The following is a 24002-nucleotide window of genomic DNA, read 5'->3' on the forward strand; positions in this document are numbered from 1 at the left end:
GGGAGGAACGGTTGGTGAAAGGGCTGGAGGGAGGCAGCATGTTTGGCCTTGCAGTAATAGGCCTTGGGTTACTGCTGGTAATCCTGTCTTCCTCTTGTGAGATTAGAGGAGGTCAGAATATGTGGCCTCCTTGCCGTTTTTGCAGTGTCACTGAGATAATCATATGGTTTTTGTTTCTTAGTTTATTAATATGGTAAATTATGATGATTGACTGCTGAATTTTAAAGTAACCTTGCATTCCTAAGACAAACACTATTTAGTCATGATATGCTATCCTCTTTATATATTGGTGGGTTCTAATGATTAAAATTTAGTTTAGAATTCTTATATTTATGTTCACGAATGATATTTGACCACAGTTTTTCTGGTTTAGGTTATTAAGTCAATGCTGACTGTTGTAAGTGGGGCAGTGTATCAGATCCCTATTACTCCATCTATATGATACAAAAAAAAAAACAAATTCACTGCCGTCGAGTTGGGTCTGACTCATAAAGACCCCTCCATCAGTTTCCGAGGCAGTATCTCTACAGAAGTAGACTGCACAATCTTCCCTCCCAGGAGTGGCTGGTGGGTTTGAGCCTTTTGGAGAAAAAGATAGAATAACGGAGAAAAGATTGAAGTTGTCAAGAGATTTCGTATTCCTTAGTTCCACAATCAACACCCATGGAAGCAGCAGTCAAGACATCAGATGACATACCGCACTGGGCAAATCTGCTGTAAAAGATTTCTTTCAAGTTCTGAAGAGCAAAGATGTCTCTTTGAAGACTAAAGTGCACCTAACCCAAGCCAATTGTTTTCAATTGCCTCATATGCATCTGAAAGCTGGACAATGAATAAGGAAGACAGAGGAGTTGATGCTTTTGAGTTGTGGTGTTGGTGAAGAATACTGAAAGTATCATGGACTGCCAAAAGAACTAACAAATCTGTCCTGCAAGAAGTGGAGTTGGAATGCTCCTTGGAAGTGAGAATGGCCAGACTACATCTCACCTACTTTGGTCATGTTGTAAGAAGGGACCATTCCTGGTTGAAGGATGTCATTCTTGGTAAAGTGGAGGGTCAGCAAAAAAGGGGAAGGCCCTCAATGAGATGGACTGACACAGTGGCTGCAACAATGGGCTCAGGTATAGCAAGGATTGTGAGACTGGCGCAGGACCAGTTTCATTCTGGTGTACACAAAGGGTCTTTACAAGTCAGAGCCAACTCCACGGCACCTAACAACAACACTACTCCATCTGAGCCAGCAGAGTCTGCTAAACGGTTATGCTATAATCTCGCCTACTCCTTCCCAGCCTAGGAAGTATATATCACTATTACATTATATAATGATAAGATTATTATTTATAAATGGATATAAATATATAATTATTTTTAAATGGGAAAAATTGGGTCAGAAAGCACAGGGTACAGTTCTAATCTGGAACTAGGATGTAAACTCGGACAGTATGAGTCTAAAAACACACTCTTAACTTTTTAGACTCTACTATATATAATAATTTATTTATATATTCTTTTAGACTCTATTATAATATAAGAGAGGGAACTCTGGAACGTAGTGCCCACGGCACTTGACTGCTAACCAGAAGTCTGGCAGTTCATACCCACCAGCCACTCCTTGGAAGGATGGTTGGGCAATCTATTTCCGTAGTGATACTGCTCAGAAACCCAAGGAGGGGTCGCTGTGAGTCGGGTCCAACTCAATGGCACATAACAACAACAGCATAATATAATAGAAAGAAGATGGAGAAATCTACTTCTGTAAAGATTTGTTACATGCCATCGAGTCGACCCCGACTCATAGTGACCCCTCCTTGGGTTTTCGAGGCAGTATCACTACGAAAGTAGGAATGCTCAACCTTCCTTCCGAGGAGTGGCTGGTGGGTTTGAATCGCCAGCCTTCTGGTTAGCAGTCAAGTGCCTTAGGCACTATGCTACCAGAGCTCCTTTGTAAATATTTACCACCTTGGAAATCGAATGGGAATCATTATGAGTTGGAATGATTCAATGGCAGTAAGTTTGTTTTTTTATAATACTTTAATATTCAAAAAGATTCTCTTTAGATAATGGACTGCCTGAGACTATGATCTCCTTAGTGGACTATTCTTCAAGCCTAGAACAGAAGTCACCTCTGTGGCTCAACTTCCAGCCAAACAATTGATAGGCCTGTAAGGTGAACAGTAACACCAGGGAGGTATGCACTCCTTAGAGCAATATGCCATTAAATTCAAAATGGCACTACCATCGAGTCATTCCTGACTCATAGCGACCCTCCCTTGGGTTTCCGAGGCAGTATCTCTATGGAAGTAGATTGCCCAATCTTCCTTCCAGTGGCCAGTGGGTTTGAATCACCAGCCTTCTGGTTAGCAGTCATAGGAAATCAAAAGGGCAGCATTTGCCCAGAGATAAAATTGAGAAGGTAAGAACCGGAAAGGAAGGAGAAGAATGCAAATGAAACACAGGGAGGAAGTGGAATGAGTGTTGTTACATTGTAGGGATTGAAATCACTGTCATGATACAAAATATGTATGAACTGTTGAATGGAAAACTAAGTTTCAAAATAAAAAGTTAAAAAAAAAACAAGATACTCTTTAAGCACACAGATTAATTTCTTTTTCATTAGGGAAAAGATTATATTTCTAAAAGATCCAGGGAGTATGATTTGGAGCTCATGTTCTTAATTCCTATGGTATCTGTTGAAACAATGGATAAGATCCCATAATTTTTTACACTGTAACTGATTCAGGATTTAGAAAACCTATTAACTACTTAATATAATACAAACATTACTTTTAGAAAGCCAGATCCAATCCAGTGAGGAAGAAAGAGTCTTACGGAGACATTCTATCATCCCAAAAAGTCCAGTCAATTTGACTGAACAGTAATATCAACTATGTTGTTGATGTTTTGTGCCACTGAGTCAGACCTGACTCACAGCAACCTCTCCTTGGGTTTCCAAGGCAGTATCACAACGGAAGTAGATTGCCCAACCTTCCTTCTGAGGAGTGGCTGGTGGGTTTGAACTGCCAGCCTTCTGGTTAGCAGTCAAGTTCCTTAGGCACTGTGCTACCAGAGCTCCCATACCAACTATAGCTACTATGTTTAGAATCTTAATGTAGAATTCTTAATGTTATGCGTCAAATTTCCTTATCTTTAAAATGTATATAGGAATACCTATTTCACAATATGGTTTTGAAGATAAAATTATAAAATGCTGTATTTTAAAATTTTATCTTCAAAACCACATTGTGAAATAGGTATTCCTATATACATTTTAAAGATAAGGAAATTTGACATTATAACATTATGAATTCTACACTAAGATTCTACAATCAACACCAATCAAAGCAGCAGTGCTGAAGAACAAAGATGTTTCCCTTCAAGACAAAGATGTGCTTGACACAAGCCATGGTATTTTCAGTCACCAAGGAAGATGGGGCAATCTACTTCCGCAGTGATACTGCCTTGGAAACCCAAGGAGGTGTCGCTATGAGTTGGGTCCGACTCAAGGGCACATAACAACAACAACAACAACAACATATACATGTGAAAGCTGGACAATGAGAAAGGAAGACCAGAGAAGAATCGATGCTTTTGAGTATCATGGATTGCTAAAAGAACTAACAAATCTGTCTTGGAAAAAGTGCATCTGGAATGCTCCTTGAAAGCAAGGATGGCCAGACTTCATCTCACCTACTTCTGTCATGTTGTAAGAAGGGACCATTCCCTGAAGAAGGATATCATGCTTGGTAAAGTGGAGGGACAATGTAAAAGGGGAAGGCCCTCAACAAGATGGATTGACACAGTGGCTACTACAATGGGCTCAGGTATAGCAAAGATCATGGGGCTGTCGCAGAACTGGGCAGTGTTTCGTTCTGCTGTACATGGGGTCACTATGAGTCAGAGATGACTCGACGGCACCTAACAACAACAACAACATTAAGATACTTGCTTAAAATCTGCCACCCATTACATATTAGAGCAGACATTCAACCCAATTCTCTACAATTCCAGGGTATTTTCTCTTAAAATATCTGTTTTTCTTTTCAGTTTGGTTTTTGCTTTAAAATATTGTCATTACTGAAAAATAAGAGGGACTGCCAAGGATTTTTGGAAACAAGGGCATTTCAACATCAGATTCTAGCAGAGTTCAGTGCCAAATGAACTGGAGCTAAACTTTGATGGTAAGGCAAGCAGAGGTTTCCCAATCTTTAACTTGATTAAAGCTGCTTTGTTCCCTTTCTAAAGCAAATTTTCCTTTCATAGAATTACTGGGTGCCTTCTTTACATTTCTGACCAATGTATAGCTGGCACAGCTCAATTAGCTGGGATTAGTAGCTGTTGGCTATAATGCAGAATTCCTATTAGTAGTAGGAGAAAAGAAGGAAGAGGAGGAATAACAGCCATAAGGCAAATAATTTCAGTCATGAGGCAAGATAGTATAGAGGTAAAAAGACTGGACTCTTGAGAAAACGCCAAGTTCAAACAGCTAACTTGCTTCAAACACTTATTTTGCTGGGAAACCTTGGAAAATTTATTTAACCTCTTTGGGTTTCCATATCTTCAAAAGGGGATGATAGTTTTAGGTCATATAATGTTGAGGATTAGAAGATTTAATATATGAAAAATATTTAGAATGTGCCTGGGACATAGTAAGCATTATTTAAATTTTGCCATCACTATTACTATTATACTTATTGAACAGGAAAAAAAAATTGTAAATGTTAAATAGGCACTTAAGAGATTCTTTAGTATAAAGAAGATATTGCAAATAATTTAAATATTTTTAATATTTATATATTTGAAAATAAAGCCCTTTAAAACTGACATATCTATGTTAAACCAAAACCCAAACTTCCTGCTGTCAAGTCAGATTTGACTGATAGCGACACCTCCTTGGGTTTCCGAGGCAGTATCACTATGGAAGTAGATTGCCCAACCTTCCTTCTGAGGAGTGGCTGGTGGGTTTGAACTGCCAGCCTTCTATAATGCCCTAAAAATGGCTTTTGAAATTGATTTCCAGCTACTTTTTTAAGTAGACAATTTTTTAAACAAAACAATGAAAATTCAGAAGTAATTCATAAAAATAAAGCCAATTACTCAGATACATTAAAGGAATATTAAATGTGCTCACCATTACTCAATGCTCTCCAGCAGATAAACAAGATTAGTCCCTACAATCAATAAGCTTAAAATATTAGACACAATAAGTACATACATAGAATAAAAATCAAATAAGGCAGAGTACAACTAAATGTCAGTGAATGACACGTAACTCTGGAAAGAAGGAATTCTCAAGTACTATTAAAATTTGAGTTTCATCTATAGAATAAAAAAAAGAAATTATCTCTGAATATCTCAAGTACTATTAAAATGAGTTTGATCCATAGAACAATAAAAAAGAAATTATCTATGAGTATATTTAGCGCCACTCCTAATACTAGGAGTGCTAAGAACTAGTACTAAGAACAAGTTCAAAGAACTGGCATATTATATAATAAATTATTAATGTATTATCTGAACATAAATGAAAAGAGGGTTATTTGATAATTTCCACTGTAACTTACTGTTGCTATTTTGGTCTGAAGAAAGTTCTCCCTTTCTTCGTCTACCTCAATTTCATGTCCGGTTTTAAATAATTCAAGCATTTTGGGGATGTCCCGGCCAATGGATTCTAGTTAAGGGGGACAAAAAAAAAAAAAAAAGTTATCATTACATTTTAAAGAAAAGTAACAAAAATTACTGAATACAATAAAAGGTTTTCCCAAGTGAAAGTATAGCAGATAAGTTGTGGCCGACAAACTCTAGGGTGGCCCCTCTGATACTTATCTTCTGGTGTTCATGCCCTTGTGTCTTATCTCCTCTCAAATGTGGATGAAGACTATGACTTGTTTATATAACCAATAAAATCTGAATGCTTATTTGGGGGATATTCTCTCCCCTAGTGGCTTTAAAGAAGCAAACTACCATATGGAGGGGGCCACAAAGCAAGAAGTTGAGGGTGGTTTCCTTCTGACAGCCAGCAAGAACCAGACCCTCAATCCGGAAGCCTTATTGGCAAAGAAGTGAATTCTGCCACCACCCACGTGACTTTAGAAGTAGATCTTTCCCATTAAAGCCTCAGAAGAGATCACAGCCCCAGCCAACACTTTGATTGTACCTTAATGAAACCCTGAAGCAGAGGACTCAGCTTAGGTATCTGTACTTGTGACACACAGAAGCAGTGAAATAATAATTGTTTTAAGTCCTGAAATTTGTAGTAATATTGTTGAACAACACTTGGAAACTTACAAGTATATGCAATGATAATACATACCATACTTCAAAAACTTAGATGACAGATTTAAATGAAATCTATATAATAATCCATGAGAAAAGCTAACAGTCTTGAAATCTTTTAAGAACTTTTTATCCTGTATAGAATTAACCCAGGAGCTCTGGTAGCATAGTGCCTAAGGCACTTGACTGCTAACCAGAAGGCTGGCAGTTCAAACCTACCAGCCACTCCTCGGAAGGAAGGTTGGGCAATCTACTTCCGTAGTGACACTGCCTCGGAAACCCAAAGAGGGGTCACTACAAGTCAGGTCTGACTCAAAGGCACATAACAACAACAACAACAGAATTTACCTGACCTGCCTTACCATAAAAGAGAAAAGGAACTAGAAAACAGCAAGAGTTAGCAGTAGGAGTAATAGTGAATGAAAGAGTCAAAAAGCAGCTTGTTACTGCATGTATGATTACAGAAGCTATTATAAGAAAACTGAAAATTAACTTGTTAGATTCTAATATGACTTTGTCCTTCATTTGGGCAGAAAAGAGATATAACTGAACTCAGTAAGGAAAAACACTGACTCAGAGTAAAGAACTAAGAATTGAAAGAGATCATGAAGAAGATTCCAAAAATAAACTCATAACCACCTAATCTTTAATCATTAACATTTAAATTAAAATTAATGCACAAAATACATATATTTTGTACATAGAAATGTGCATTATTTGAAGGGTAAAAAATATAATGAGGAATGTGCCACTAATGATACACCACTCTGAAGATTAGTCAACATGAAGATCTCACTAGATAGTGAGTACACCCTCAATATACTTTTAGGTATCACTCTTCTCTGGATCATTTGATGAGTTGTTCAGTATGGTTTAGGAACATTTCAGCCATAAATGACAGCAATTACCCAACAGGAGCTTACAATCTAACAGGAATAGAAAGGACATGAAGGTAGAACAATTAATGGAAAATACTAAGTTTATATTAGCATCACATCTGTTGTAACTGAGTACTAAACAGTATGGCAGATCACATGATAACAAACAGTAAGAATACTTTCATGCACAAAAAGGTACCTAGTTTCCGAGTCAATATCACTACGGAAGTAGATTGCCCCATCTTTCTTCCGAGGAATGGATGGTGGGTTTGAACCGCCAGCCTTCTGGTTAGCAATCAAGTGCTTTAGGCACTATGCTACCAGAGCTCCTTATCATTCCCATTACTCCACTGAAAATAATGACCATCCTACTGGCAATTCCAGTGGTCATTTTTCAGTGTTCCTCTGACTTGATCTCTCAGCAGTTCATATAGAGCATCTCTTCTCTTCCTACAATCTCTCGACTTGTCCTCTGGAGCACTATTGTCACTGTCTGTTCAATTTCATTCTTGTTTGTTCAGCCAGCATCACTTTCCTGTCTTCCAAAGTTAAACCACCTCAGGGCTCAGTCATTAGATCTCTCTTTTTTTATCTATATACATTTTCCTAAGTGATGTAATCCAGACACATGGCTTAAAATATCACTCATCCACTTATAACTGCCAAATTTATATCTCTAGCCACAACCTCTCATAATCTCAAACCATCCACTTGACATTTTCACTTATATGCAGATAGATAATTAATAAGGAATACAAGATGACAAATGTTTGCAGGAAGAATGAGCAAATAAATGACTTCATGATTTTGTCTGGTATCACAGTGATATTGTAACAGTAATGAAGAAGGGGAAAAGAATAAGCCTTAAGAAGGAAAGAGAAATAGTTTCACACGAAAACATTCTGAGGTGAAAGTTCTGAGGGAATACCAAAAAAAAAAAAAAAAGATACATTCTGTATACAGTTAGAAATAAGAAATAGGGGGCAGGGCAAATAAGATAGACTGGGGACAAGGATGCAAAGTTTTTAAAGCAGGTCCAACCTAAAGCAAACACAAATACAACCTCCTTTGACCTTATATATACTTGACACACTTCCTTATGACAATCAAAGACTACAGCCTCCAGTAATGGATTACATATCAACATAAACAAAACAAAAATCATCACAACTGGACCAATAAGTAGCATCACAATAAATGGAGAGAAGAATGAAGTTGTCAAGGATTTCTTTTTACTTGGATCCATGATCAATGCCCAAGAAATCAAACAACGCATTGCATTGGCAAATCTGCTACAAAAGATCTCTTTAAAGTGTTAACAAACAGTGGTGTCACTTTGAAGACTAGGTGTGCCTGACTCAAGCTATAATATTTTCAGTCACCTCATAAGCATGTGAAAGCCAGATAAAGAAAAAGGAAGACTGCAGAAGAATTGACACAATTGAACTACAGTGTTGGCAACAAATATTGAATATAGTATGGACTGCCAGAAGCACGAACAAATTTGTCTTTGAAGAAATACGACCAAAGTGTTCCTTAAAAAAGATGACGGTGAGACTTCATCTCTTGTACTTTGGTCGTGTTGTCAAGAGGAACCAGTCCCTAGGGAAGAGCATCATGCTTGATAAAACAGAGGGTCAGAGAAAAATGAGACATCAATGAGATGGACTGACACAGTGGCTGAAACGATGGGCTCAAGCACAGCAGTGACTGTGAGGATGGTGCAGGACTGGGCAGGGTTTTGTTCTGTTGTACATAGGGTCGCTGTGTCAAAACTGACTCAATGGCACCTGACAACAACATTAATGACAACAGAAAAGAGAGGGAGTGATATTTCATACAGGATGTTCATGAAAGACCTCTTAGGTAGTAAATGAATGAGAAAATGAGCCAGGCAAGTAGATGAAGAGCCTTCCAGGCAGATGGAACAATAAGTCTGTTTTGGTTACTTCACGCCGCTCTAACAGAAATACCACAAATGAGATGGCTTTAACAAACGGGATTTATTCTCTATAGTTTGGGAGGCCAGAAGTCTGAGTGTAAAGTGCCAGGCTCTACGAGCTGGGTGAAAGCCCCTCAACCTTGGACTTCAGCTCTGTGTCCTGCTCCCAGCCCACTGAATCTAGAGGCTCTCTCTTCACTCAGGCAGCTGTTGGCTCCTGAGGCTGGTAAACCCAAGACTGACAAGTAAAAAGGCACAGTCCCAATATTACCAAACCACATGGCAGGCCATTGATTCCAGTCCAGAGACAGTCCCAAGACTGGCAGGAAACATGGCAGGTTGCTAAACGAAGAGTCAGCTACATGAGGGTCCAAGCATGTCATAAAGCTGGAGACCTTCCTCAAAGTTGCTTCTTATGTCCTGGAAGCAGCCCACATCCCTAAAGAAGCTGCTCCGCTGCTCCAGTAGCTTCCACCATGGAGTTAATTACCAATCTCACGCTGGGGAATCACTATACCCAGCTGCCCAGCCACTCAAAACCAGGCCCAGCCAACTTGACATACAACTTTAACTATTACAAAGTCCAAAGACCTGAGAAAGGAGAATACTTAATGAGTCTGAGGAAGAACCTATGGCCAGAGTAAAAAAATCAAAGAATAACAGAGCCAGTTGTAATAAACTAATAATTCATTTACAATAATCATCACTGGCATCTTTCACAGATGGGGGAGTTTCTTTAACTAACACATGTGGGAGAAAAAAATAGATGTTCAAATTTATTATGCTATAAAAATTCTCCATGTTTTAGAATATTTCCTTATATAACCAAAGAGTTCTAGTTGTTTCAATAACGTAAGACTGAAGTAACATGTCATTCTATGCAGTAAAAATATCTCACATTAAAATTCAATAATTTTAACATCCATTAGTCTCCTGTATGATGTAACAACAACCTTCATATAGAAAATAGTGTCCTGGTGGCTTAGAGCTTAAGGCCTTTGACTGCTAACCAGAAAGCTGGCAGTTCAAATCCACCAGCCATTCCTCTGAAAGAAAGTTGGGCAATCTACTTCCGTAGTGATACTGCCTCAGAAACCCAAGGAAGGGTCACTATGAGTTACTGTGAGTCGGATCCAACTTGACGGGTCATAACAACAACAATAACTCAGTTGAAGTAAATATATTCCAGACAAGTTTGAATATCCTTTGGACAAGCCTCCAATTGACCATCAATGTTCCACTCTAAGACATATGTGCCACACGTTAAGAAGAACACACATCAGTATGTCCAATATTCTTACCACATCCTTTTCCCTCCTACCTGACAATAATTTAGTATTAATTAAACTGTTTCCATGCATGCCACAGTACCTATCATGGACTAATATGCATAAGAGAAAATTGATTCCATTAAGTAAAGATAGTTTTGATGATAGTATTTTTGGTTGAGTAAATGCTAAATATAAATACAATTAAGAATTTTAAAAATTATCAACAAAAATATCTGTATCAGCAAGGAAAGAATTTCAGAGGGCACTTATATTGAAGGAACAAATCTAGATGGAAAGCAGAATGAGGACAAATTTCTTCCAAGAAATTTCAAAAATCAAGCTTCAAATGCCTTTTTTTTTCTTTTAATGAAACAAAAAATACTAAGAAAATAAGTCAAATGTGCATTTGAAAAATAGGAGAGCTGGCCTACAGTTATGTAAGCAATTAAAATAAAGCAAATAAAATTGCAGCATTAAATGTGCTACAAAATGTGCACATACAACCAGCCAAGATGGCTACACCCACTCCCATTAGTAAATCTGAGACAAAATGGGAAACTAATGAGCTCAGCTGCAGGGGCTTATTTGTTTGTTTTTTAATTTCATCCACTAGCTCAAAATGTAATTTCTATTTTACCCTCAAGTCTTTTGTTGGATATAAGGGGAATCAAATGTTCCTGAATAAGAACCTGAATAAGCTCTGAAAATGCATAATACAAGCTTCATTTGTTCTAATGCACATCTGGTGTATTCTGTTTTAACATTTTTGACAGGTTAATCATTTCTCTTCATGTTTAAATAACACAAATGCTTTGCCAGTGCCAGTAGGCAAATCAAGTAGGGGTGAAAGAAAATAATAGAAGAGGAGAAAGGTCTGTCTGCTTTTCAAGGTGCCTTGTTAAGCAAATTGGGGCGGGGGTGGGGGGCACACAAACGTACACATATGTACTTTGACCATGGTACACAGAGGGTGTTTTTCATAATGAAAGTAGAAATATAGTCCATCAATAAAAACAAATATTCTAAAGGGAAACTTTCGTGACTTGCAATAAAGAAACAAGGTATTTGAAAACTTTTCAGACTAAAAAATAAGTTTCTAATTTCGTAATAAAAATATTCAAGACTAAAAGGATAGAAGCCAAAAAGGTTATACAGAGAATGGGTAAAGTAGCAAAAGTGACAAAATCGACTTCTATGAAAAGTCAATTCGCTGTGTAAAGGAACAAGCTAAATAGGATATTTTGAGTGCTCAGTTTCAGTTATTATTGACTATATTTAGGACCGTTTGATTTTGTTCAGCTGTAATAAGCTTGAATTTCATTAGAAATAAGAAATTATAAGAAATATTCTCCACAAATTAAATGCAATTCTCATTTATTTTTTAAAATCATGTTTAATTTCACATCTTACTTAGGAAAGCATCTAAGTCCAATTCCATTATAACAAACATTAGGCAATGGCAAGCTCTAATAAAAAGTCCTAGACCGCAGTCTAATATTTAATAAGGATCCTTGATTTAATAAAGGCTACCAAAAAGAAACAAACAAAACTCCAGTACAACAAAAGTGTTTGGGGAATTCATTTGAATTTGCTTAAACTACAAAATATGATGTATATAATTCAGACAAGCATTAGTGGCTACCATGTACAAAGAATTTTAGCAGGTTTTCTTCTTTCTTTAGTTCAACTAAAGTTGAAATTTCTGGACAAATCTACTTAGAAAACTTAAAAATACATGTTCTCTTTACACTTGAAAATTTTTCTTGAACTAATACCTATCTATATCAATTTTGCAGCAGCACTTGAAACACACCATGTCTGCAAATGAACATATTTTTCTTTCTAAATGTACTCCTGGTTTCTATTAATGACATCATCATATTAAGAGGCCCATAGGCTTAAAAATTTCAGCATCATTTGACTCCTTTCTTTCTCTCAACCTCTCCATTTCTAAGTAGTCACCAAGTCGTAAGTATTTTACACTTGTCTTCTTCACTCCAGACTCTTATGAAAACCTTAGTATAAATATATCTTACCTTTATTAGTCTCTTACAATTGCATCTTAACTGGTCTCTCAGCTCAACAATACATCTTAACTAATTCTTCCCAGAAAACAAAACAAAACAAAACAAAACAAAAAACATCAATTCCAACACACAGCTACCCTACTGTTGTTGTCAGGTGCCTTCTAGTCATCTCCAACTCATAGCAACCCTGTGTACAACAGACCGAAATACTGCCCAGTCCTGTGCCAGCCTCACAATCCTTGCTATACTTGAGCCCATCATTGCAGCCACTGTGTCAATCCATCTCATTGAGGGCCTTCCCCTTTTTCGTTGACCCTCCACTTTACCAAACACGATATCCTTTTCCAGGGAATAGTCCCTTCTGACAACATGACCAAAGCAGGTCGGATGAAGTCTAGCCATTCTCGCTTTCAAGGAGCATTCCGGGTGCACTTTTTCCAAGACAGATTTGTTACTTCTTTTGGCAGTCCGTGGTACTTTCAGTATTCTTCACCAACACCACAATTCAAAAGCATCAACTCTTTTTCAGTCTTCCTTATTCACTGTCCAGCTCTCACATGCATAAGAGATTATTGAAAATACCACGGCCTGGGTTAGGTGCACCTTAGTCCTCAAAGAGACATATGTGCTATTCAGCCCTTTAAAGAGGTCTTTTGCAGCAGATTTCCCCAGCGTGATACGTCATCAGATGTCTTAACTGCTGCTTCCATTGGTGCTGATTTTGGTACCAAGTAATATGAAATCTTTGACAACTTCAATCTTTTCTCCATTTATTGTGATGCTGCTGATTGGTCCAGTTGTGAGGATTTTCATTTTCTTTATGTTGAGATGTAATCCATACTGCAGACTGCAGTCTTTAATCTTCATTGGTAAATGCTTCATGTCAACCTTACTTTCAGTAAGCAAAGTTGTGTCATCTGTGTATCACAGGTTGTTAATGAGTCTTCCTCCAATCCTGATGCCACATTCTACTTCATATAGTCCACCTTCTTGGACTATTTGATCAGCATACAGATTGAACAAGTATGGTGAAAGGATACATCCTGATGCACTCCCTTCTGATTTTAAACCATGTAGTATCCCCTTGTTCTGTTCGAATGACAGCCTCTTGGTCTATGTACAGGTTCCTCATGAACACAATTAAGTATTCTGGAATTCCCATTCTTCAAAATGTTATCCATAATTTGTTATGATACAAACAATTGAAAGCTTTCGCACAGTCAATAAAACACAAGTGAACATCTTTCTGGTATTCTTTGCTTTCAGCCAAGATCCATCTGACATCAGCAATGATATCCCTTGTTCCACATCCTCTTCTGAATCCAGATTGCATTTCTGGAAGTTCTTTGCCAATATACTGCTGCAACCATTTTTTAATTGTCTTCTGCAAGATTTTACTTGTATGCAATATTAATGATATTGTTCAGTAATTTCCACATTCTGTGGGATCACCTTTCTTTGGAATGGATACACATATGGATCTTTTCCAATCAGTTGGCCAGGGAGTTGTCTTCCAAATGTCTTGGCATAGCCAAGTGAGTTCCTCCAGGGCAGCATCCTTTTGTTGAAACACCTCAATGGGTATTCTGTCAATTCCTGGAGCCTTGTTCTTTGCCAATTCCTTCAGTGCAGTTTCAACTTCTTGCTTCAATACCATTGGTTCTTGATCATCTGGCACTTCCTGAAATGGATGAACACTGACCAATTGTTTTTCATAGAGTGACTCTGTGTATTCTTTCTATCTTCTTTGAATGTTTCCTGCATCATTCAATATTTTGCCCATAGAATCTTTCAGTATTGCAACTCAAAGCTTTAATTTTTTTCTTCAATTCTTTCAGCTTGAGAAATGTCATGCATATTCTTTCCTTTTGGTTTTCTAACTCCAGGTCTTTGCACATTTCATTATAGTAATTGGCTTTGTCTTCTTGAGCTGCTCTTTGAAAGCTTCTGTCCAGCTCTTTTATCTTGTCATTTCTTCCACTTATTTTAGCCACTCTCCATTCAAGGCCAAGTTTCAGAATCTCTTCTGACATCCATTTTGGTCTTTTCTTCCTTTCCTGTCTTTTTAATGACCTTTTGCTTTCTTCATGGATGATGTTCTTGATGTCATCCCACAATTCCTCTGGTTTTCAGTCACTGGTGTTCAATGCATGAAATCTGTTCTTTAGATGGTCTCTGTTTGGATTACCTAGTGCCACTCTGAGAGGAATATACCACAAATGGTTTGGCTTTAACAAACAGGAATTTATTCTTACAATTTTTGGAGGCTAGAAGTCTGAGTTCAAAGTGCCAGGCTCTTGGGGCTGAGTGAAAGCCCCTCAACCTTCGACTTCAGCTCTGCCTCTTGCTCCCAGCCCAATGAAGCTAGAGGCTTTTTTTCACTCAGGCAGCAGCTGGCTACTGAGGCTGACAAACCCAAGGTTGACAAGTGAAAAGGCACAGTTCTGATCTCACCAAACAACATGGGTTAATTACCAATCTCACCATGGGGAATAACTACATCCAGCTGCCCAGCCACTCAACCAGGCCCAGCCAAGTTGACACACACACTTAACTACCATAGTCTCTAAATTCAGGAGGGATATCATCAAGGTCATAGTTTGGCTCTTGTGGACTTGTTTTAATTGTTTTCAACTTAAACTTAAACTTGCATATGAGCAATTGATGGTCTGTTCCACAGTCAGCTCCTGCCCTTGCATTGGCTGAAGATATTGAGCTTCCCCATTGCCTCTTGCCATAGATGTAGTCTATCTGATTCTTGTGTACTCACTCCATCTGGTGAAGTCCATGTGTATAGCCTCCATTTGGATTGTTGAAAAAAGGTATTTGCAATGAATAAGCCATTGGTCTTGCAAAATTCCATCATGCTATCTCCTGTGTTATTTCTATCACCAAGGCCATATTTTCCAACTACCGGTGATTCTTCTTTGTTTCCAACTTTTACATTCCAATCACCAGTGATAATCAACATTTCTTGATGGGCTGTTTGGTCAATTTCAGACTTCAGAAGTTGGTAAAAAATCTTCAATTTGCTCAGCTTTGGCTTTGGCAGTTGGTGCATAAATCTGAATAACAGTAGTATTAACTGGTCTTCCTTATGTTGTTGTTGCTGCTATGTGCCCTCGAGTCGGACCCGACTCATAGTGACCCCTCCCTGGGTTTCTGAGGCAGTATCACTACGGAAGTAGATTGCCCCATCTTCCTTCCGAGGAGTTGCTGGTGGGTTTGAACCACCAGCCCTCTGGTTAGCAGTCCAGTGCCTTAGGTACTATGCTACCAGAGCTCCCAGTCTTCCTTATAGGCGATGGATTTTATCCTATCACTGACAGCATTGTACTTCAGGATAGATCTTGAAATATTCTTTTGCAAATGTCTCTGAAGGAGGAAGGGGCCATCCACTTCTCAAAGAATTGGCCATTAAAAACTTTATGAATAGCAGTGAAAAAAAACTGTCTCATATATTACTGGAAAACTTTATGAATAGTTTATATAGTTAATAGTTTATAGTTTACTCTATAGCAGAGTAAAATTGCCCCATTGGGTTTCTAAGGCTATAAATCTGTACAGAAGCAGACTGTCTCATCTTTCTCTGACAGAGCAGCTGGTGGGTTTGAATTGCTGGCTTTTGGTTAGCAGCCAAGTGCTTAAACACCACACCAATCATGTTATACCCCACCTCCAACAATTCTAAGAGATTTCTGTAGGATACAGAATAATAGTCCATGCTCATTAGCCCATCACTCAAGATGCTCTTCAATATGGCATCAATCTACCTTCCCACATCATTTTCCACTATTCTCCATTAGTTCAACGTGGGGTTATCATTCATTTCAGACAAAGAGAATTAACTGCTACTTTTTATACCTGTTCTGTAATTTCTTACTCACTTTATTGTCTATAATTAGTTAAAATAATTTTCCCCTTAGGCACTCATCTAATTATTCAAGGTGCAGTTTAAATGTTTCCTCTTGCATGATGCCATTTCTGACTTCCCCAACTAAATGTAAACTCTTCCTCTACTAAACACCACAGCACCTTGTAAATTTATCATATAATACCTCACATTTTATAATATGGCTATATATTTACCAAACTTACCTCTTTTACAAGGTTTCCCAAGAGGGAAATATCCATAAGGGAAAAGTTCCTGAAGAGAAAATATCCTTCAGGAAAAATATCTGTAGAGTCCCATACTTGTTCATAAGCACTCATATCATATATATGTTGAATGCTTAAGAAAATGAACATGCATATTATTGTGATAAAGTGGTAAAACTGTCAATAAAATAGTACAAAGATAGCATACTTAGTAGTTAACACAGTCAGCTATTTTGAATAGACTAAATTTAAAGAACTGGTACTAAAATCTAAGTAGGTTTCAAAACTATATTAGTTTATCAATATCAATAGCAAAAGAAAAATAATCTGATCCATATGTTCTCATATAACACAAAATTTAAAAAATAGGACATATTATTTATTCTACATAATACTTGCAATTTTGTTTGCTAACTGAAAAAAGGGAGCTCTGATAGCGTAGTGCCTAAGGCACTTGACTGCTAACCAGAAGGCTGGTGGTTCAAACCCACTAGCCACTCCTCAGAAGGAAGATGGGGCAAACTACTTCTATAGTGATACTGCCTTGGAAACCCAAGGAGGGGTCACTGTGAGTCGGGTCCGACTCGACAGCACGTAACAACAACAACTGAAAAAAGCTAAGAAAATGGTTGTTGATAGCATATTGAAATCATTTTTTTAAAAAATTCTTCCTTACTTCGAATAAGCTTTGGAAATCTTTTTTTTAGTTTCTTCCTTAGTGGATTAAGTTCAGGCATTATTTCTGGAACAGCTACATAAAAGTCTGCATGAATTTCATCAGCCAAAATCTGAAAATCAAGGAAAAAAACAATTATCTTCAGATAATATGAAAAGCATTATCCTTTTGTAAATTAAAACTTTAAGTTTAATATAGTAATTACTCTTATAATTCAGTAAAAAGACATTATGGGTCATATGAGTACATTTACCAGTTACGAAAACCATCAAAAGCCAAACATTTTCTGATTTTCCATTAAAAATGGGCACATTCATTTTTTAAGAAGACACTTTAATAAACTGAATTCTTCCATGCAGTTAGGTTAGGCAAAAGTGTTATAAACTTGAACAACACAGCACTGATATATACATAGCTTACACAATCCAGCACAGTTTAACTCACATGTTCATCAAAAACTGTAGAAACAAATTGAAATTTTACAATAGATCACATGTAAAATTAATACCAACTGCTTACCAAATTCACTTAGCAACCCCATTGTATTCTTAAACTTAGAGCATTAAGAGACCTGAATCTATAATTATTTTCACAAAGAACTGAAACTAAAATTCTCTTTGTAGCCAATAACTAAAAATAAAAACAGGGAGGTAGTCAAAGGCAGGTTCACTTATAGTTTATTATCAAGACCCTAATTCTACATTAAAAGCAAAGAGGATAATACTCACTTTAAAACGGACATTTCTAATTAACTCAGGTAAGTATCCAACATAATTATCATTCTACAACAAAATATTAAATTAAAATTTTTTGTTGATTATAAATGAAGCAACTCTTTAGAACAATACTGCTTGGGCAAGAAATATTTCACCATTTTATTTATTTACCTATCTATGTATTTATTTATTTATCTCTCTCTCTCTCTCTCTCTCTATCTATCTATTGATTGATTGATTGATTGACTGACATGAAATCTTACAACATGCCATTCAAAATGTTGGTATGGAGCTACAGACTAAACCCTAAAAATCTGAACTGAACCAAAATTAAGCAATGATTCTGGAATCATATCTTCCTGTTACTATTCTTTCTTTTTAGAAATGCTTTACTTTCTAAATAACATACTATGTTCCTTCCCTTAACAATAATAACTAACACTGGATGATCACTTATCATGTGCTATGTACCCTGCTAAATATTTTACATGGTGATTCATTTAGTCTTCACAATAACCCTTTGAAGCAAGTACTAATATTGACAACACTTTCCAGAAAAGGGAAGACTCAAGGAGGATGAGTCATGTGTGCACTCATAAAAGACAGAGTAGGAATTTAAGCACAGGTAGTGTTGTTCTAGAACCAGGGCTCTCATCTCTGGAAATATAAAAGAAGAGGCAAGTTTGAAATGTCGAAGAAGTATATGCAGCATTTCTATTCTAAGACCTTCCCATACTGATTCTATGACATGCTCTTTGAAATTTAAAATTCTATTTTGGAATGTTATGCTTTAGTTACCCACAAGATGACTAAACATGTCTTAAAATTATACAAAACTGTGGATGGAAATCATGTGTTAGCAACAACTAAAAACACTGTTCAAAAATTCCTCAGAATCAAGCATATCATTGGCCTCTCCCCATCCAGAGGAAAGAAGAGTGAAGAAAATCAGACTAAGACAATCAATTAGTCCAAAGGACTAGTTGGCCACATGAACCACAATCTCTATTACCCTGAGACCAGAAAAACTAGATGGTGCCGATGGTGCCTGACTACCACTACAAACCGCTCTGATCAGGACCATAGAGGTCCTAGACAGAATGGGAGGAAAATGTAGAAAAAAATTCAAAATAATAACAATAATAAAAAGACCAGACTTACTGGTCTGATAGAGACTGTGGGAATCCCTGAGACTGTGACCCTTAGACATCCTTCAAACCTGGAACTTAACCCAGGGATCACTTTGCAGTCAAGCACAGACTATATAAAGTGAACAGTAATACTCATGAGGAATGCACTCCTCGGATTAGTCAACCATACAAGATCAAATGAGCAGTATTTGCCCAAAACCAAACTCAGAAAGCAGGAAGGGGCAGGAACAAAGCACAAATGGAAATGGGGAATCCAGGGAGGAAGTAGTTGCCAGCCTCTACCACCACACAAGTAATTTCCTGAAATAAACCTCTTGTCATAACACACACACACACACACACACACAAGCTTCACTGGTTTCCCTTCTCCAATACTGTCACCATATTTTTTATTTCTTCCTATCCACTTCCACTTTTTATTTTCCATATCAGTCAGGACCCACAAATCCTATCCAGCCATACCCACAACACCTGCCACCTCTCCTACAGGCAAGTGCCACCACCCACTCCAGCACGACTGGATTGACAACAGACAGTGGCCGAAACCCACAAAGACTGCACTCAGCTATTCTACATGACCAGCAATCAGACTCCCACCCACACTTCCAATAGCTACCAAATCCACCCAGAGACAGGCAATGAGTTCCCCAATGCTGATAAATTACTAATCAGAGTAGCATGTCCAACAAGTTACCTGGATATATTAAAAGTTAACAAAAACTCCAAAGGAAGCAAAACAACATACAGCAAACAAATTAATATAATAACATCACAATGTCTTAGGGAAAACAGACATGTTAAATCAGCCTCAAAAAACAGGCCAAGATGGCTCAAAAAAGTGACCAAACTACAGGGCCAGAAAATCTTCTAGAGGAAGAAATGCTACTGGAACTATCTGATAAGAATTCAAAACAATGTACCTAGGTCACTTCAGCAAAAGAGATCAAGGAAAGGGCAATGTACCAAATGTGAGTGATCAACACAGTGATACTGAGGAAGTAGAAGACATAGAGAGGTACGTGGTAGGTACAGACAACAAACATGAACCTTTTTGCACACACAGTACTGCAGTCAGTGAAGGCAAACATGAATATACAGGTGGATAGATGGTGGACAGGCTGAACTATTAGGTATGTCTATGCAGGGGGGAATGTGCCCAAGACCATGTATAGGGCTGGCGGACAATGTTTCTATAAGTGTACTGGTATGTTTTGTAAGAATTCCCAGGTGTATAGTAGAGCTGACAAGGGACAAGCTTGTAGTTACTTTTTGGGCACAGCCAGCTACCCAGAAGGAGCAAGTAGTTGAACCTGTGGGCTTTGGACCATAGTAGCAGGGGACATCAAGCTCAATTGGCATAACACACTACACAAAACACTGTTCCACCTCCAACTTTGGCAAGTAGTGACTGGTATCTTACAAGCTTGCAAGCAGTCATCTAGATGCAACAATAGGTCTCTCCTTGTCCAGAGCAAAGAAGAATTAAGAAAAACAAAGATTCAGGGAAACAATTAGTCCAAACGACTGGTACACCATGTGATTCTCAGCCTATATGACTATGACACCAGAAGAACTAGATAGTGCCCAGCTACCACTGCCAACCACTCGGAGGGGCATCTATGTAGGAGATGCTGGATAGAATAGGAGAACAATGTGGAACAAAACTCAAAATCATTTGAAACAAAAAGAGGGACCAGGTTTACTGGTCTGATAGAGCCTAGTGGAACTATTCAGATTATGGCCCCTAGCTGCCCTTCAGGTCTGAAATTGAACCCACACCTGTGGCTTCCAGCCAAATAAAAGACAGGCATATGAGGTGAACATTTACACTAAGTAGATACACTCCTTGGAGAGAACAATCATGGGAGAATAGAAGGGCTGTGTATGCACAAGGACATAGCTCAGGGGACAGGAATGCACGGAAGGAAGGACACAGAAGAGGTAACCATGGGGAGGAAGTGGGAAGGGCGCTGTTGAATTGTGGTAAATTGTAGTCAATGTCATGGATAAAATGTATGTGAACTGCTACATGGAAAGTGAATTTGCTCTGTAATCTTTCACCCAAATCACAATAAAATTTTTTTAAAAAAAAAAAAAAGCTCCGAGGTAGTATAGCAAATAAGACAGGAAATAGAAAAATTCCTTGAATCAAACAAGAATGAAAACACTACATATCAAAATCAGTAGGACACAACAAAAGCAATGTAAAAAGGCAACTTACAGTAATAAATGTCCAAATCAAAAATGAAGAACCAAACTCAACACCTTAACCTAACATCTCCAACAATAAGAAAAAGAACAGTAAAAACAGAAGCCTACAGTCAACAGAAGGAGCTCTGGTAGCATAGTGCTTAAGGTATTTGACTGCTAACCAGAAGGTTGGTGGTTCAAATCCACCAGCCACTCCTCGGAAGGAAGGTTGGGCAATCTACTTCCGTAGTGATACTGCCTTGGAAACCCAAGGAGGGGTCGCTATGAGTCGGGGCCGACTCTACGGCACATAACAACAACAACACAGTCAACAGAAGAAAGCAGCAGTAACAAATGAAACAGAAAATAGAATAACCACAGAAGAAATCAGTATGACTAGAAGTTGATTTGTAGAAAGGATTAATGAAATTGACAAATCACTGGCATATTTAACAAAGGAAAAGAAGGACAAGATGAAAATACACTAATAAAATTGAAATACATGTCACAACAGAACCAACTGAAATAAAAATGATAGTAACAGAATACTATGAAGAATTTTATTCTAACAAATTTGAAAACCTAGAAGAAATGGACATATTTATAGAAACACACTACCTACTAAAACTAACACAATCTGAGGAAGAAAATTTTAACAGACTCATCACAAAAGAAGAAACCTATGACCTCATGAGGTCATAAAAAAACTCCCAACAAAAAAAGTCCTAGCCCAAACACTCAGAGAAGAACTGACAGCAATTCTACTCAAACTATTCAGACTACAGAAAAGAATGGAATACTCCTGAACTCAATATATGAAGCAAACATAACAATGATACTAAAGCCAGGCAAAGATACCACTATAAAAGCACATTATAGTCCAATATCCCTCATGAACACAGATGCAAAAATTGTCAACAAAATCCAACCCAACAGAATCTCACAACATATAAAAAAAAAATAATACATCATGACCAAGTGGGATTCACACCAAGTATTCAAGGATGGTTTAACATCAGAAAAACAATAAATGTTATCCACCATATAAATAAAACAAATAAAAATATTACCACATGATCATATCAATCGATGTAGAAGAGGCATTTGACAAAATGGAATACCCATTCTTGATAGGAAAAAAAAAAAAAAGACCTCTCAGCAAAATAGGAATAGAAGAGAAATACTTCAACATAATTAAGCCACTCCTCAGAAGGCAGACTGGGCAATCTACTTCCATAGAGATACCGCCTTGGAAACCCAAGAAGGGGTTGCTATGAGTCGGATCTGACTTGACAGCAGTGAGTTTTGTTTTTGTGTTTTTTTATACAAAACTAACGGCCAACATTATTTCCAACAGAAAGACTGAAAACATTCCCCTTGTGAAAAGGTACCAGACAAGGATTCCCATAATCATCTCCCTCCTATTCAATATTGTACTGGAAGTCCTAGCCAGAGTAATAAACAAGAAAGGGAGATAAAAGGAATCCAAATTGGCAAAAAAGAAGTAAAACTATCTCAATTTGCAGATGATATGATCCTATACACAGAAAACACCAGGGCCTTAACAACAAAATTTCTGTCACTAACAGAAGGATTCAGCAAAATGACAAGGTACAAGATAAACACACAAAAATCAGTTGGATTGCTCTACACTAACAGAGAACGCTGAAAAGGAAAACAATACCATTTACCATAACCACCCAAAAGATAAGGTACTTAGGAATGAATCTAACCAGAAATACAAAAGACCTATACAAAGAAAACTACAAAACACTACTTTAAGAGACCTACATAAATGGAAGAATATAAGACTTCCAGTAATATGGAGGAATAGGTGGACAAGTGATACAGATTCTCTTCAACAAAGAAAAGAAAAACCAATTGACAGAGATACAGAATATAATCCTGGAACCCTGAGCTTTGAAAGGAACTATACAGAAGTGGATTAGGCACCAACTAGTGGAAAAACCTAAACAAAAGCAGTGAGTACAGAGGTTGTCGGAGCTGTGGACTGTCAGCTACTCTGACAAGACCAACAGCCTGAATATTTCCAAGTGGTGTTAGGACCTGAGAATTGACCTAAAGATCAGCCCTGGTCACCAAGGGCTGCAGGGACAACTGCTCTGGAGGCCTATGACTAGGAAGGTCAACAGTAAGGAGGGAGACAACCTGAACTATGGACTTTCTGTTGTCCACAGGGCGCAGCCATTTTGATTGTTTACATGTGGTGGCCATTTTGGATATTTAAAGTGACCAAGGGTGCAGCCATTTTGAATGTTTACAAGCAGTGGCCATTTTGGATATTTAAAGTGACTGAGCCATTTTGAATGTCTACAAGTGGTGGCCATTTTGGATATTCAAAGTGACTGAGGGCACAGCCATTTTGAATGTTTACAAGTGGCAACCATTTTGGATTTTAAAGTGATAGCATTCTCATTCCTATTCCAGGGACCTAAGAACAGGCTCTATTTGCCAGGGTTGGCAAAGACACATGAGAAGCTGACAAAAGAAAAGGAGAGAGGTGGTGAGTACTGTCAACTAGTGAATAGAGGAGCACAGCACAGTACCCTGCCTGTATAGATAACATACAAACAAAACAAAGAAAATGAAAATTTTGGTTCAGTCACTCCAACACATAATCACCAATTAAATATAAACACAAAAACGTCACAATGCCTTGGAGACAACAGAGCATCACAGTCCACACAAAGAAGCAAGATAAAGCAGGAGAAACAAGGGACCAGGATACAGACCCAAAACACATCTCTGAGGAAGAAGCA

The 24002-nt window shown here is 37.7% G+C and overlaps 1 protein-coding gene across 1 annotated transcript in view; it reads right to left on the minus strand.

Moving 5' to 3' along the window:
• The window catches only part of MRPL1 (mitochondrial ribosomal protein L1), a 167124-nt gene that overhangs the window by 46099 nt on the left and 97023 nt on the right, over positions 1 to 24002 (minus strand). Inside the window, exons 5-6 of the mRNA XM_007950379.1 lie at positions 17166 to 17277; positions 5562 to 5668 (exon numbers count right to left, since the gene is read on the minus strand). Coding sequence (XP_007948570.1) covers positions 5562 to 5668; positions 17166 to 17277 — 219 coding nt within the window. The remainder of the gene's footprint in view (positions 1 to 5561; positions 5669 to 17165; positions 17278 to 24002) is intronic.

Source organism: Orycteropus afer, unplaced genomic scaffold, assembly GCF_000298275.1.
Source record: "Orycteropus afer afer isolate SDZICR_OR568_19922 unplaced genomic scaffold, OryAfe1.0 scaffold00270, whole genome shotgun sequence".
Classification (NCBI taxonomy): domain Eukaryota; kingdom Metazoa; phylum Chordata; class Mammalia; order Tubulidentata; family Orycteropodidae; genus Orycteropus; species Orycteropus afer.